Source organism: Rhinoderma darwinii, chromosome 10, assembly GCF_050947455.1.
Source record: "Rhinoderma darwinii isolate aRhiDar2 chromosome 10, aRhiDar2.hap1, whole genome shotgun sequence".
NCBI lineage: Eukaryota > Metazoa > Chordata > Amphibia > Anura > Rhinodermatidae > Rhinoderma > Rhinoderma darwinii.
Window position 1 is genome coordinate 46365582 of NC_134696.1, and position 15775 is coordinate 46381356.

Consider the following 15775-nt stretch of genomic DNA (forward strand, 5'->3'; position numbering starts at 1 on the left):
ATCCCCGGGGTAGGTGGGGACCCGGGTTCTGATGCTTGAGTAAGCGTGGAACCCCCTCCCTTGCCTCCCCTGGAGTGTTCCATGAATTACATATATTCAATAATTAAAATTGTATAGCAATGGGTACCATGGGAAGAATTATATTTTTCCATAATATTATTGTCATATTTGGATGCTAATAATATTTCCTGCTAACTTCATCTATGTACAAATAAATATATAAATTGATCATTGAAAATTATATAGCAAGGAGGTTTTTCTGAGTGACAATTTTCTTTCACAATACTATCACTACGACTTGGAAATTAAATTAAATCCAGGTGGGACACACCACTGATAGACCTTTTTTCCTATATGGATTCTTGAATTAATGCTTTATGGATACGGATTAATTGAAACATGAGTTAACTGTCGGTGTTTATAAAGTGCATTATTTACTGTTAAAATAGAAATCATAATTATTGCATTTCATAAAAGATTTATATATATTCTTTGCAACAAGTTAAAATTATCTTGATGGAATATTATATTATTTGGAACCAATAAGTGAATTTTTGGGACATTATAAATACAACGGATTCAGCTGCATTTGTCAAACAGATCTGAGGAAATCCCGTTCCGGGATGAAACGCGTCAGCTGATCGCCTCCATGCCACACCGCATTGATGCAGTAATTCATGCAAAACGAGCCCTCGACCAAGTATTGAGCGCATATACTGGACATACTTTTCAGTAGGACAACATTTCTGTATTAAAAATCATTTTTGAAATTGGGCTTATATAATATTCTAATTTTCTGAGACACTAAATTTTAGGTTTTCATTAACTGTTACTATAATCATCAACATTAAATGAAAAAATACTGGAAATAGATCACTCTGTGTGTAATGAATCTATATAATATATGAGTTTCACTTTTTGAATTGAATTACTGAAATAAATTAACTTTTTGATGATATTCTAATTCATTGAGAAGGACTAGTATAAGTGGAGTGCACTAATAATAATGACCATCATCACAGTAACCAATCATCATCCTCATCCCACAGTTGCCCAGTTGTTACAATTCCGACAGCCGCAGGTGACCAGTCTCTGTGTTTGCCTGTGCTTACATTGTCACATAAACGAGGCGTGTTCTATCTCCACGACAACAGGGAAGCACAACATTCCACAGGCCCCGCCTCTACAGAGGACCTCGCCTGGCTGCACAGTCACATACTGCTAGCTATTGCATTCTTCTTGTTTTGATGTAATTATAATCATGGGGGTAGAGAGGAGGCAGGACTGGCACCTCACGAGTACTGGCGTAGGCCACGATTACAAGGCTCCAGTGTCGTTCCCACCTGCAAATATCAAGGTAATGTGAGTATGCACTAGATAAGAAGCTGGGGTTATGGAAGGGTTAATATATATACATTTGTAGTGAGTTTCACCATCAGATGCGGTTGTGACTTGTCGGCTAAACTAGCCATAGACATATGAGCTTTATGATTAATCTGATCGTAATCTGACCGTAAATGGCAAAACTGACCCGTTCCGACCAATGGAAACCTCAGAACATTTATCAGACGTGCTTCAGAATTTACAGATAGGACCTATGAAGGTGATGATATTTCCAGTTTGAGAAACATTTTCCTCATGAAAGATTATTTTCATTGTTGCAAATATTGTAATTCAAGCCATTCCCAACCATATTGAAATGCTTGACGGATCTGGGGAATTTTTACATATATCTTAAGAGCGAACTGAACTATTCCTATTATAGTAGGAGCAGCTAGAAAACGTATTGACTGGGAAGCAGGGGCGTAGCTAAAGGCTCATGGGCCCCGATGCAAAAGTTCTTATTGGGCCCCCCCCCCGCAAACTTCTCATGGCCGACGGTCCGCAGCTTTCAGCTGCATCGCTGGGTCTGCTAAGTGACACAACAATGCAGCACTAGCAGCCGGGGCGTCACTAAGGACTTAAAATGTCAGGGGAAATAGCCCCAATACATATGTGTCCGCCCAAAAAAATGTGTGTATAGGAGACAGCATAGCATATCTATAGCACTCCGACCCTATAAACTATGGATAGGATTAGATACATTGGCTCAGCAGACAGTATCACACATGATAGGATTAGATGCAGTGACTGAGCAGACAGTATCACACATGATAGGATTAGATACAGTGGCTCAGCAGACAGTATCACACATGATTGGATTAGATACACAGCTCAGCAGACAGTATCACACATGATAGGATTAGATACACGGCTCAGCAGACAGTATCACACATGATAGGATTAGATACAGTGGCTCAGCAGACAGTATCACACATGATAGGATTAGATACAGTGGCTCAGAAGGCAGTATCACACGATAGGATTAGATACAGTGGCTCAGCAGACAGTATCACACATGATTGGATTAGATATAGGGCCCAGCAGACAGTATCACACATGATAGGATTAGATACAGTAGCTCAGCAGACAGTATCACACATGATAGGATTAGATACAGTGGATCAGCAGACAGTATCACACATGATCGGATTAGATACAGGACTGAGCTCGCTGACATTGCGGCTCCAGCGCTGGACCAGGAAAGGTAAGAATAATAATTTTGCTTCTTTATGTGTTACTGATTATTTTTGTGTGTTTGTCTTTTTTTACAGGTTCGGTAGTTGGACTTCGGATACGAGGACTTCAATGACGGCGTTTATTTATTCTCAATAAAATGGTTAATGGGGGTTGTGTTTTTTTATTTCAATAAAATATTTTTTCTATGTGCTTGTATCTTTTTAAACTTTATTATCACCGCCTTAGTAATGGCCGCTGGCTGATTGACAACCTCCATTACTAAGGCGGGGCTTAATGTTAGTCGGTGCAGAGGCCAACACTAACCCCCATTATTACCCCGGTACCCACCGCCACCAGGGGTACTGGGAAGAGTCGGGTATGAACCAGTACCCGACCATCTGTAGTGACGGGCAGGCACCGGGGCGGCCGCAGACTGGTAGTATTAGACTGGGGAAGGCCAAAAACAGTGGCACCTACCACCTTGGTAATGCTGCCTGCTGCTGCTGTGTTGTATCTGGCTGGTTATGAAAATTGGGGGGGACCCCACATCATTCTTTCCAATTATTTTTTTTAAATTTCGTGGGGTCCCCCCCATTTTTCATAACCAGCCAGATACAATAAAGCAGCAGCAGCCTAGCATTACCAGGGTGGGAAGGGCCACTGTTTTTGGCCTTTCCCCTCCTGATAATACTAGCCTGCGGCCACCCCAGTGGCCGACCATCACTACAGATGGTCAAGTACTGAATGGTACCCGGCTCTTCCCAGCACCCTTGGTGGTGGTGGGTACCGGGGTAATAAAGGGGGTTAGTGTTTGCCTCTGCACGAGCTAACACTAAGCCCCGCCTTAGTAATGGATGCTGTCAATCAGCCGGCGGCCATTACTAAGGCGGTAGTAAAATAGTTTAAAAAAAGACACAAAGACATAGAAAAAATATTTTATTGAAATAAAAATAAAAAACACACAACCCTCATTAACCATTTTATTGATAATAAAAAAAAAGCCGTCATCGAAGTAGTCCTGGAATCCAACGTAGTCCAACGACCGAACCTGTAAGAAAACACACGAAAAAAACAATTATAGTAACACATGTGTGATACGGTCTGTGGGATCCTGTATCTAACCCTACCACAAGGTAGGCTTAGATACAGGGTCCAGCAGACAGTAATCTTATACAGTATAAGATTACTGTGTGCTGGGGCCCTGTATCTAAACCTACAGTGTGGTAGGCTTACATACAGGGCCCATCAGACAGGATCACACCATGTATCTAAGCCTACCATGTGATTGGCTTAGATACAGGGCCAAGCAGACAGGATCACACAATCTGTGATCCTGTCTAATGGGCCCTCTAAGCCTACTACATCGTAGGCTTAAAGGGGTTGTGCAGTCCCTAAACATTGATGGCTTATCCTCAGGATAGGCGATCAATAGCTGATAAGTTGGGGTCCGTCTCCCGGGACCCGCCAATGAGCTGTTTTGAAGGGGCCGCAGCACTCGTACGAGAGCTGCTTCCCCTTCATTTCACCAGTCGCTCACACTGTGAATCGCCGACACCGATTCACAGTGTGACCGGAATGAAGGGGAAGCAGCTTTCGTACGAGTGCTACAGCCCCTTCAAAACAGCTGATTGGCGGGTCCCGGGAGTCGGACCCCGCCAGTCAGGGCTACTAATCTTACCTTCCTCTTCAGCCGCGGCGGAGGTCCTGTCCTCTCGATGTTGTGCGCGGCGCACAGCGCTTGACGTCAGGACCTCCGCTGCGATCCGGAACCAGGAAGGTAAGTACAGTCTGTTACTATAGTAACAGGGGCCCGCGGCCCGAGTTACTATAGTAACTTTTTATTGATGTGGTGCTGGGGGCTGTGGGCCCCCCTGGCTTCGGGGCCCGGTCGCAATTGCGACCGCTGCGACCCCTATAGCTACGCCAGTGCTGGGAAGGTCTTTAGTCATAAGTTCACCCAGATGAAGATGATATCCAGTCTCAATGTTATACAATCACGTTTCGACGGGATTCATCAGGACAACCCCTGTTCACATATTCCCTCTTAGGCCTTTCTTATCTAAATTCCGAATTCGTGTTTTGGTTCGGTTTTCAAGCTGTGTTAGACAACCTCCTCACTGTTGAAATTTGGTTCCCAAGTGCTGACCTCAGGGACCATGACATCAAGAAGTAAGGTAGTTGTTTGTCTACACATGCTTGTTCATGGTAATGTGATGTATCCATTGGGATATGGAGAATGCTTATATGTGGCCACTAGGGTCAGACACACCACATGTGCAGTGGCACGGGGCCCTATAGGTCAGTGGGCCCACCATCTCCATAAAACATTGCAGTTTTTTCTACAGCCTACCACATTGCATGTAAGGGGCTGTGTTAATCATTCCCTCGGTTCACATCGGAGAAGGATGCATCAGAGATGAACTCTGTAACAATCACTAATCTCTTGACGGGGGGCAAGGGGCCTACATATTGGGCAGATTTACTAATGTGTCTGCGTCTAGAATGTGTCGAAAAATGCACCACAATTTGGCGTATTTTATTTTAGAACAGATGTTTGCTCCTCTCTAGACACTTAAAAAAAGACAGTTCAGAAAATGGGCAGGGCTTAATGGAACTGGGGCATGGCTTAAATTCACCAAATTGCCCCAAAATGCGCCAAAGATCTGGCTTAAAATTCTGTCGCAAATTAAGCCAAATCAAAAGTGGCAAGAGAAGGACAAAAAAGTGTCTAACAAGTCTAGCTAGATGTAGCAAATTTATCCTTCAGCATGCACCACTGTGATAAAATTGGCACATCTTCTGACTTCACTCTAAGGCCTTGTTCACATCTGCATTGGAGGCTCCGTTTGGAGCCTCCGTCGAAGATCGGCCAAAAATACCAGAAAAAATAACGCAGCATGCTGCACTATTGTTTCTAGTGAAACCGCAGAAACCCCAATGGAAACCCGACAGAACCCATTAAAGTCAATGGGTTCTGTTGACCACCGGTGGTTTCAATCATGCAATGGAATCGACTTTTCCGGTATTTCCATGGTCCTGCTTCTCTGGCAGAGCAGAACAGAAAGCCAAATGCAGGTGTGAACCCAGCCTTACAATGTCCACCTGTGATCCACAGTTCTGAAGTAACTACATTGGCAGAAACACTGATTTTATATATTTATCTCATGATGGTTGACAATTATTTTTGCATCCATATCCAGTCCACCATCTTCGAGCCTCTTCCAGCAACACTGAGAGAACTGAGCGAAGCCACGCCATATGATGAACTGATAAATACATTTGAGACGACCACTGGAAGCACCCATAACCGGAAATATTGTGGCAGAGTCCTATCACAGCCCAGTCACCCTCTTCACCCACCCCATTGGAAGGTTCATTACAACAAGGATTTATGGGATAAGGTGAGAACGTCATATTTGTCATCATTTCTTCTGATGCCCCAAAGAATATGGTCAGTAACCCCTTATGTTCCCCTACCGATTACTGACGTGAGGTATTTGGCCACAGTGCAGTGCAATGACCCCTCTTCTGTAAGGAATCTCCACAATAATGGAGGATGTTCTGGGTTTATCTGTTACTAAAACGTAATCGCTCAAATAGCAGCTGTGATCAGAGAGAGAATTGTAAAGCATGGAATCTTTTTAATGGTAAAGATGCTTGCTGGTCTACATGGTCCAGGGAATTGGATGCTGATACAAGAAAGAAGTGCTGTCATCTGGACAGTACCAAGTAAATATGGAGGCCAAACTCACCGGGGGCTGCCACCCACCCGGTACCTGCCAGTCGCTGCATCGGAGCTACACAGTTTCACATATAGCATAAAAGGGCCCTATTTAATAGGCAATGATGTAAAAAACCTAGTTCACAACATGGTGCGTTCTATTTCACATACGTATAAATGCACAGAACCCAATAAGTATCTGTTTCCCTATGGACCCACTCAATATATGGACCTGAGAGGCTGCATAAAGATCATATTATTCCCCATCATTTTTTAAATCAGTGGGCACCTGAGAAACAACTTTATATGTACGCGATGGAGGGTGAAGGATATAATTGAGGGCTCTTACCATTGGCCTGTAACGGGCCCAGATATTTGTGATGGTGGCCCTGCAAGACGCATGGGATCTCTATACAATACACATTCCACTTAGAATGACAGAAACAGTGCTCCCGTTGTCCACAGGCTGTGTCTTGTATTGCAGCTCAACTCTATGCACTTTAATTCTCCCAATACACCATATCATATTCTTCACCGCTATTGTTCATCCCATAATAAGAGATGCTTCTTTTACAATATTCTTTGTAGTTGAAACTAAGAGCGTGGAGGACCCCACTGGATCCTGGACACCAGAGCAGTGAGATGAAAGCCGAATTTAAGGGACGTCCAGCCCAGCCGACCGTCACCAACTTCCATGCAGGACCCCAACCCTTCTCTCTGGAAAATCACATAAATATAGGGCCGTCACAGGTTAATGTTACACTATACTGCATTATTCATGTATACAGTCTACACGAGTCATTTCACCTGAACAAGGCAGAAATATATACACAGAGATGGTAAGGGTATGTGCACACACACTAATTACGTCCGTGATTGACGGACGTATTTCGGCCGCAAGTCCCGGACCGAACACAGTGCAGGGAGCCAGGCTCCTAGCATCATAGTTATGTACGATGCTAGGAGTCCCTGCCTCGCTGCAGGACAACTGTAATCATGTTTTCAGTACGGGACAGTTGTCTTGCAGCGAGGCAGGGACTCCTAGCATCGTACATAAGTATGATGCTAGGAGCCCGGCTCCCTGCACTGTGTTCGGTCCGGGACTTGCGGCCGAAATACGTCCGTCAATTACGGACGTAATTAGTGTGTGTGCACATACCCTAACGCTCATACGAAACCTCCCACATTATATGAAGTCAGCTATCGCTTTAAGGATATGTTCACACAGAGCGAATTATCTTTGGATTTTCCGCAACGGATTTCATTGTGGAAAATCAGCAGTTTATTACAGTAGCAGCAAAGTGGATGAGATTTCAACAAATCCACACGCTGCAGAAAAAAACACGCAGAAAAGAAGTGCGGAAATTGACTTTCAGGTGTTCCATTTTAAGGCCTGAAAAACCATACAGACCAATTCCTACTTTTAACCAGCTGCAGTTTGGTGCAATGTATCAGAGCTATCAGGTTAGAATCAGGAAAGAAGACAAATAGCAATAATAATTTGACACTGATGATCATTTGTCTAAGGTCCAGTTCACACAGAGTTTATTGGCGCTGATTCTAACGAGGAAACTACATTGGAATCAGCGCTAAAAAAACGCCCCTAATTTCCCCCATTGATTTTAATAGGAGGCAGAAGCGGTTTTTTTTGCGGCTCGCCCTTTCTTGGATCGGTTTTCGCCTCTAAACCTCCACTGAAATCAATGGGAGGCAAAAAAGAACCGCACTGCTCATTTGAAGATTTTTTTGCCATAGTTTTTAACCAAAAAACGCCTGCTTTTTTTGCATTTGATTCATTGAATTTTTTTTTTTAAAAAACGTAAAAAATTCTGCCATTTCTAAATCTTCCTCAAAAATCCTAAAGGAATTTTGAGGCAGATTTTTTCCTGCCTGACAAAAACCTCAGTGTGAACTTACCCAAATACCTATGAAATCTTCAAGCTGCCTGCGCCATATTTTCCTCAGCTAGAGTTTGTATCAGGTATTAAGAAAACAAGATTCATGAATATATTGCTGCAAACTATTTATGATGGTGATATATTGCTTTTTAGGCTATAGTGGCAACAACAGAAAACAAGATTGTATGTGGAGAACCTTTCTACATAAGAGACAAGGGGGTCTTGAGCTTGAATGACATATATGCATCCACTACAGCTCGAGACTTCCGTGCATTTACTGCGTAAGTAAAACAACCATGCTTGATAATGACTGTACTAAAAAACTGGATTTTCTTGTTACATTACTGCTTAGTGAGGTCTACTGATTAGGTTAAGGAGGTTTTATGATATTAGATAAAACAGCGCCGCTCTTGTCCATGGACTATGCCTGGTATTGCATCTCAGTCCCATTAATTTTGTTACAATTCATAAAAGGGACAGTATTGATACATGTGCCAAACTCTACAGCCCCGAGGATTTTTCCAATTGTCTTATCAAACTCCCCATATGCAGGCACGCTCGGTTCGGTCAAGCATGCATGTGTTTTCAATGGGTAGAGGGAAGTAAGCCGCCGCCGCCAGACAAGGAACTCCCCATACCCAAGCACGCTCAGTTCAGCCGAGCATGCATGAGTTTTCAATGAAAAGAGGGACGTAAACCACGCCAGACACCTGGGACCAAAAGGATCTGGTGCTGTGATCCAACATGTCCATTCCTTCTTTCCCTCAGCATCAACTGTCAGGGGAGAGTCGGGAGGCCCCCATACACATTAGATAGTCGGCCGATCCCGCCAAAATTAATCTAATGTATACGAGGCTGTTTCGCCCACTACAGTCAAGCACCATTGCAGACATATTGGTCACTCACAGCAGTACGCTCTGAAGGTTCACACCTTTGCCCAGGATACAGGGATGGATATAAAGCAGATCCCTGCTCTTAAGATCACACCCTGAGCCTATCTTCAGCCTAGAAACAAAACTCTGACACGCATTTGTGGAACTTGCCCATCTATACCGTTTTCAACTCTAGGTCTCTTGCTTCAGTTTTTCTTTTAACACTGGGTTCAGGGTGTTCAAACAGAATTTCTTGTTGCCTGTATCTTCATGCAGCAACCTGTGGAAACCTTCCCACCATTCCCGCCATGGTCCTGTTGTAACTTGGTACCAACTAGAGCTCAAGACCCTCCCAAGTTAAAACAGTAGATCCCCACCTCTGTAAGGTTGCCTACCCCTGCTCTACAGTTATATTCCTTCCAATTCATATTTATTTAAAGGGCTTGTCCATTTTAACCCCTTTTATTGAGTTAATGTAGACCCCCTAGCATCACTGGATAGCCAAGTTTGGACTCAATCTGATTTTCTCCAAATGCTCCAATGGTACACATGTGTAGCCTGCAGAGGAAGGGATCGGCTCCACTGCCATTTATATTGTCCACAATGAGAACCAGGAAAACTGTTTGAGCAAGCAAGGTATCAGAAAGTTATCTCACGGTCTGCAGCCATATTTTCCCATTGAGGGGTCCAATCGTGCAGATAAATAGGGTGGTCACTCACTAACATGTTCTTATTTTTTTTTTTATACATAAAATCTCAGAAGTTACGTTAGTTTCTTATAGCATTCTTTGTATATATTTTTCCAACCCAGGAAAGAACTTGAAGGATATCCCAAAAAAGATATTTTGACGTATTGGCAGGCGGAGGATTACCCTAAGGCCTGGGGACATGGTTTGAAAGAAAACCCTTTAACAAAAGAGAGTCAACCAACACTTCGACGACCACCTCCAATGCGGGACAGCCTTCAGTTTCCCATTGCCACTAAATTGCCACGAATACCACCCCGTGCAATATCTGTCCCACACACAGGTCTTAAAACCTTGGCACAGGAGAGTTACCAGTGGCCTCTGGATCCCAAGAGGTCACAAGATGTTTACTTCCCCCTGGAATGCCCCTGGACCAAACCAAGACAGGGGCCACTGCCAGAAATCATGTCTGTTCCTAAGATGTATGAAACAGAATATGAGACATATGGTAGTGAGAGACCAGTTGCGGTATGACCACAGCCGAGAATAAATGATCAGTGATCGTAAAAATAAAATCAATAATTAAAACAACTTGTTAGCTTTACCAGATGAAGAATTCTGACCATCCAAATAAAATACAACTTTTAAATTACTATCACATTTTTTATAATGTTTCCAAATGTAAGTGGTCTCTCTCTGTACTTAATTTGGACACCTTACGGTTTACTCACACAATGCGGTTAGACCGCGTTTTTTGCCACAAAAAACATATGACTGCACCATGTGAATATGCCCTAAGAGTATGTTCAAACGCTTAGGGTATGTGCACACGATAGCAGGCTTTTACGGCTGAAAAGACAGACTGTTTTCAGGAGAAAACAGCTGCCTCGTTTCAGCCGTAATTGCTCCTCGCATTTTGCGAGGCTTCTCTGACAGCCGTAAATCTTGAGCTGCTCTTCATTGAGTTCAATGAAGTACGGCTCAAATTACGTCTGAAAGAAGTGTCCTGCACTTCTTTTGACGAGGCTGTATATTAACGCGTCGTCGTTTGACAGCTGTAAAACGACGACGCGTAAATAACAGGTTGTCTGCACAATACGTTGGCAAACCCATTCAAATGAATGGGCAGATGTTTGCCGACGTATTGTAGCCCTATTTTCAGACGTAAAACGAGGCATAATACGCCTCGTTTACGTCTGAAAATAGGTCGTGTGAACCCAGCCTAATACCAAAAACGTCTGAAAATACAGAGCTGTTTTCAAGGGAAAACAGCTGCTGATTTTCAGACGTTTTTTAAGCCACTCGCGATTTTCGTGCCGTTTTTTACGGCTGTTTTTGGAGCTGTTTTCAATAGAGTCTATGAAAAACAGCTCCAAAAAAGTCCCAAGAAGTGACCTGCACTTCTTTTTCGCAGCCGTTTTTTTACGCGGCCGTTTTTCAAAATGGGGAGATGTTTGGAAGCATTCTGCTTCCCGTTTTTCAGCCGTTTACGGCCCAAAAAAAGAGCCGAAAATAGCCCGTGTGAACATACCCTAAAAGTTATCCAAAGGAGACCAACCTCTAACTTCAGGCAGCTTCCCTGGCGGAGAGCTGATCACCACGGGTCTGGATGCTGGAATCAGCTGCCAAAGAGGAATCTACCGGCATGTCAGAATGTAGTATTCTGGAGCATCTTGTGCCGTTCCTCCTGGAAATGTATTAATAGGTTGACAACTGGACTTACCATTTCCCTTGCCACTAGGGTATGTTCCTACATAGCCCGACACCGATCACCAATCACTGCTGACAGTATCAGACCTAAAAAGACATTTTAGTGCAGGTTTTTTGGGCGTCAAAACCAGGACTGTACCCTCATACTGACAGCTACAACGCTTCCATAACAGTGACAGCCACAATGACACCAAGACAGTGACAGCCACAATGCCTCCATAATAGTGAGAGACACAACACTACCCAAACTGTTCCAGAAAGAAACCCACCATAAGAATGCTAGCCAAGGTGGTCCCATATGTGACTTGCCCCAGTTCTCCAGTGAATACCAGCCACAATGCCAACCACAGTTTCCCCATGAAAGCCATGCTAGAATATATAGACCAGCTGCTAAGCAAGTTAGGCCCTGTTCACATCATGTTTTTCCTCCCTGTTGAAATGTAAGTTCGTCTTTTTAAATTAGAAAAAAAAAGTTACCTTTAAAACAGAATGCAACAGGATGCCTAGCCTAAACACATATGCAGAAAATGGATTAAAACATAAGTCCTCACAGTAAAGAAAATACTGAGTGGGCTACTGGCCCTAACATCTATACCATACAGAAGTACATTGTACATAAACAGCCATGGTGCCTAGCCTGTTGCCATTGACTTCTATTGTACAAAAAAAACAACAGGATCCGTCTGGATAAAAAGCAGCTTACATTATTTTTGTGTCCTGTTGCATCCTGTTTGTCAAATGTAATTTTGACAAAGAAACAAAACAACAGTACCTTTCAACTGGATGCAAACACGTGGTGTGTACCTAGCCTAATCAGCCACCAGGAGGCACTGACATATTTCCTGCTCATGCACTATTCTCTGTGATTGAGGTTTCAGTAAAGTAATTGCACTCTGCAATAGAAGGCTGCGGCTGTATTATGGCAGTCTCTTCTCTCTGCATGGTTTACAGTAGTGCTGTATGAGGGCTACTGCTGATCAATTGTAGTCTGACCCCCGTACCCCCAGGTACTGCATTTCAGCCCCATTTAATTCACTAGGACAGGGCTGCATGTAGGGACGAGCCACTGCGACTGGTTAAGCATTGAAGGGGCCACTATGCCCCATGCTGGGGGTCAGACCACCATGATCAAATATTGACGGCTTATCTTAAAGTGTAGCTAAATGTTCGACAATCTTCTGACGTCATAGGGACATGACAGAAGTTTGGATTGGTGGGGGTCCGAGCACGGAGACCCCCGCCAATCTCTAGAACGAAGCAGCTGAAGTGCTCGTGTGAGCGCTCAGCCGCTTCGTGTCTGTTCGGTTTTTTCCGGAAATAAACGTCGGTATACGGACCCAATAGAAAGTCTATGAGCCCGTACTCCGATACATCGGCTTTCCGGAAAAAGCCGAACAGACACGAAGCAGCTGAGCGCTCACCCGAGCACTTCAGCTGCTTCATTCTAGCGATTGGTGGGGGTCTCCGTGCTCGGACCCCCACCAATCCAAACTTCTGTCACTATAACATGTCAGAAGTTTTTGAACGTTTAGCTACACTTTAAGAATAGACCATCAATGTTTTAGGCCAGGAAACCCCATTTATTATTAGAAAATCAAGTAAATTTTCCATTCATATGTTCAGTTTTAGCCAAAGGTGGAAATCTAAGGACTTAATTTGCCACATTTATCAGATGAAACGGTTTCTCTAGTTACAGCCTCCCACATACAGTCATTGTGCTTCCTAGAACACTCAGTGCCTGAGCATACAGATAAATCCAAGGCTATACAGGGAATATAAAACCTGATTATGTAATACAGTCATATCCCCATGCATGAAATCTTTTATATAACTAAAGGATAGCGGAGTTCAATCAGAATGGCCCACCAGTGGATAGGAGAAGCCCCCGGTGGGCCCAGGCGCTTATCTGATAACCGACCTTATCCACAAGAAAGTCTATGACAGAGAGATTACGGTGCAATTAAGGCACTGTTCACACAGCACAATTTTCATGCCGATTCCAACGAGAATAAGCCAATGGTTTTTCCGCAGTTCAGTTTTAGTGGCATTGAAACAGATCCCGGTGTAGGGGTGACACTAATGATTATATATATATATATATATATATATATATATGTATATATATATATATATATATATATATATATTAGATTACTAGTCTAATATTTATTTACAGACTTTGCATTGGTGTATTTTCCAATTTAACCAGTCTATAAGGCCACATTCACACAATGCGTATTATGTGCGAATTCGCCATGCAGATTTTCCTGAGGAAAAACCGCAGTGTAATACAGTACCAGCAAAGTAAATAAGACTTGAAGTAATCTCATCTACACGATGCAGACTATTTCCGCACATAAATTGACCTGCGGTGCATGTATTGAAAATCTGCGGCCTTTCAAATTATCTTGCGTTTCCGACTCAGAATTGTATCTGGTAAGTTTATAAAATAAAAATACACCAAAATCCGCAGCATAAGAAACAAACAGATTTCTGCAACAATGTAAAAACCACACATAAAAACACAAAAAAAACTAACAATCTGTGTTTACATGCAGTTTTGACGCAGATTTTCCCCATCAAAATTGCGCAACGTGTGCATGTAGCCTAAGACTTATAACCATCTGATATAAATCACTAGTTCCCTTATGTAGATAAATGACTTCCAGTCTCAGGTTCCCGTACTTTGAGAATTTACTAGTACTACCAATTCGTATAAATGTGATTTGTTCTTACACTGAATTATACATTTCACACCTGGCTCCACCGCGACTATTAGTGTATGTTCACACGGCCTATTTTCGGCCATTTTTCGGCCCGTAAACGCCCAAAAAAGGCTGAAAAATCGGAAACAGAACGCCTCCAAATATCTGCCCATTGATTTCAATGGGAAAACGGAGTTCTGTTCCGACGAAGCGTTTTTTTACGTGTAAAAAAACAGCCGCGAAAAAGAAGTGCAGGACACTTCTTGGGACGTTTTTGGAGCCGTTTTCCATAGACTCTATTGAAAAAAGCATCAAAAAAGGCCATAAAAAAACGCTGCGAAAATCGTGAGTGGCACAAAATACGTCTGAAAATCAGGAGCTATTTTTCCTTGAAAACAGCTGCGTATTTTCAGACGTTTTTAGGCTAGCGTGTGAACATACCCTAACAACCTAATGCAATTGTATTAGATTGCAATGTGATATCTTGCATAATGTGTCCTCATAGGGTCTCCCGTGGTTCTACTGAGCCGAACTTAGATCACAGATGAAATCTCTGTAGGTAAAAGCAAGTGTTAGGGTATGTTCACACGGCCTATTTACGGACGTAATTCGGGCGTTTTTGCCCCGAATTACGTGCGAAAATAGCGCCTCAATAGCGCTGACAAACATCTGCCCATTGAAAGCAATGGGCAGACGTTTGTCTGTTCACACGAGGCGTAATTTACGCGCCGCTGTCAAATGACGGCGCGTAAATAGACGCCCGCGTCAAAGAAGTGACCAGTCACTTCTTTGGCCGTAATTGGAGCCGTTATTCATTGACTCCAATGAATAGCAGCGCCAATTACGTCCGTAATGGACGTGGCGTTCAAGTGCCTGCACATGCCGTTACGGCTGAAATTACGGGGATGTTTTCAGGCTGAAACATCCCCGTAATTTCATCTGTTACGGACGCCCTCGTGTGAACATACCCTTACTGACTCAAACAGTGATCATGTGTACCCAACCTCCAGCAGCTCTGTACTGCTGTGCACAGTCAGGATAAAATAGTATTTACTTATGCACAGAGCAGGGCTAGGGGAGGTTGTGTTGTAGCAAAAAAACATGGCCTGTTAGGCTGCCCTGCGCAGTAACGCTGAGACCATTGGCTTATGTGCCTACTGTGGACCATCTCTCCCACTCCCCAATAAAGAAAATTAGGGTTGGTACCCAGGCAAAACTTGTGGCAGGACCCGGATCAAGGTTTGTGGAGGGGCGTCTATTGTTTTGAAGGGGATAAGGACCTGTTCAAAATAAAAAAAAACCTGGGCTAGTGGTGACAGATAATAATTCAGCTACAATATACTAGAGAATTACAAAATGTTTCCACAGACTCAATAAAATAATTTCTATACAGAGTCCTAATAATACCCCCATATAGTGTCCAAAATAATACCACTACAATGCCCATATAACAGATCTATATAGTGTCTAAATAATAGTACTATAGAGGGCACAAATACCAGAGACTTGTAGTTAGACCCCACTGTGATTTCGTTCAGAGGAGGGTTGTGGAAGCCTCAAGGGCATTAGCCCCTTTTGCCCTCCCTATGGCCTCATGCACACAATCGTGTTTTTGCATCCGCAA

General features: G+C 43.2%; 1 protein-coding gene across 2 annotated transcripts; it reads left to right on the plus strand.

Moving 5' to 3' along the window:
* Positions 1-1153: 1153 nt before the first annotated feature.
* Positions 1154-10327, plus strand: SAXO3 (stabilizer of axonemal microtubules 3). 2 transcript variants are annotated; one of them, XM_075839840.1, is made up of 5 exons: positions 1156-1357; positions 5760-5960; positions 6869-7030; positions 8332-8459; positions 9862-10327. In XM_075839840.1, exons 1-5 carry the CDS (start codon positions 1262-1264, stop codon positions 10268-10270), a joined length of 996 nt encoding a protein of 331 aa, XP_075695955.1. In that variant the 5' UTR covers positions 1156-1261; the 3' UTR covers positions 10271-10327. The 2 variants fall into 2 exon arrangements, with proteins under 2 accessions (XP_075695956.1, XP_075695955.1); XM_075839841.1 differs by lacking the exon at positions 6869-7030 and having other exon boundaries at positions 1154-1357.
* Positions 10328-15775: the final 5448 nt, after the last annotated feature.

What these genes read in the sequence shown, in the direction of transcription:
- SAXO3 (XM_075839840.1), top strand. Translation starts at nt 1,262, where the DNA reads ATGGGGGTAGAGAGGAGGCAGGACTGGCACCTCACGAGTACTGGCGTA. An exon ending in TCCCACCTGCAAATATCAAG is followed by an intron (nt 1,358 to 5,759) that starts GTAATGTGAGTA and finishes ATCCATATCCAG; the next exon opens with TCCACCATCTTCGAGCCTCT. An exon ending in GACTTCCGTGCATTTACTGC is followed by an intron (nt 8,460 to 9,861) that starts GTAAGTAAAACA and finishes TTTCCAACCCAG; the next exon opens with GAAAGAACTTGAAGGATATC.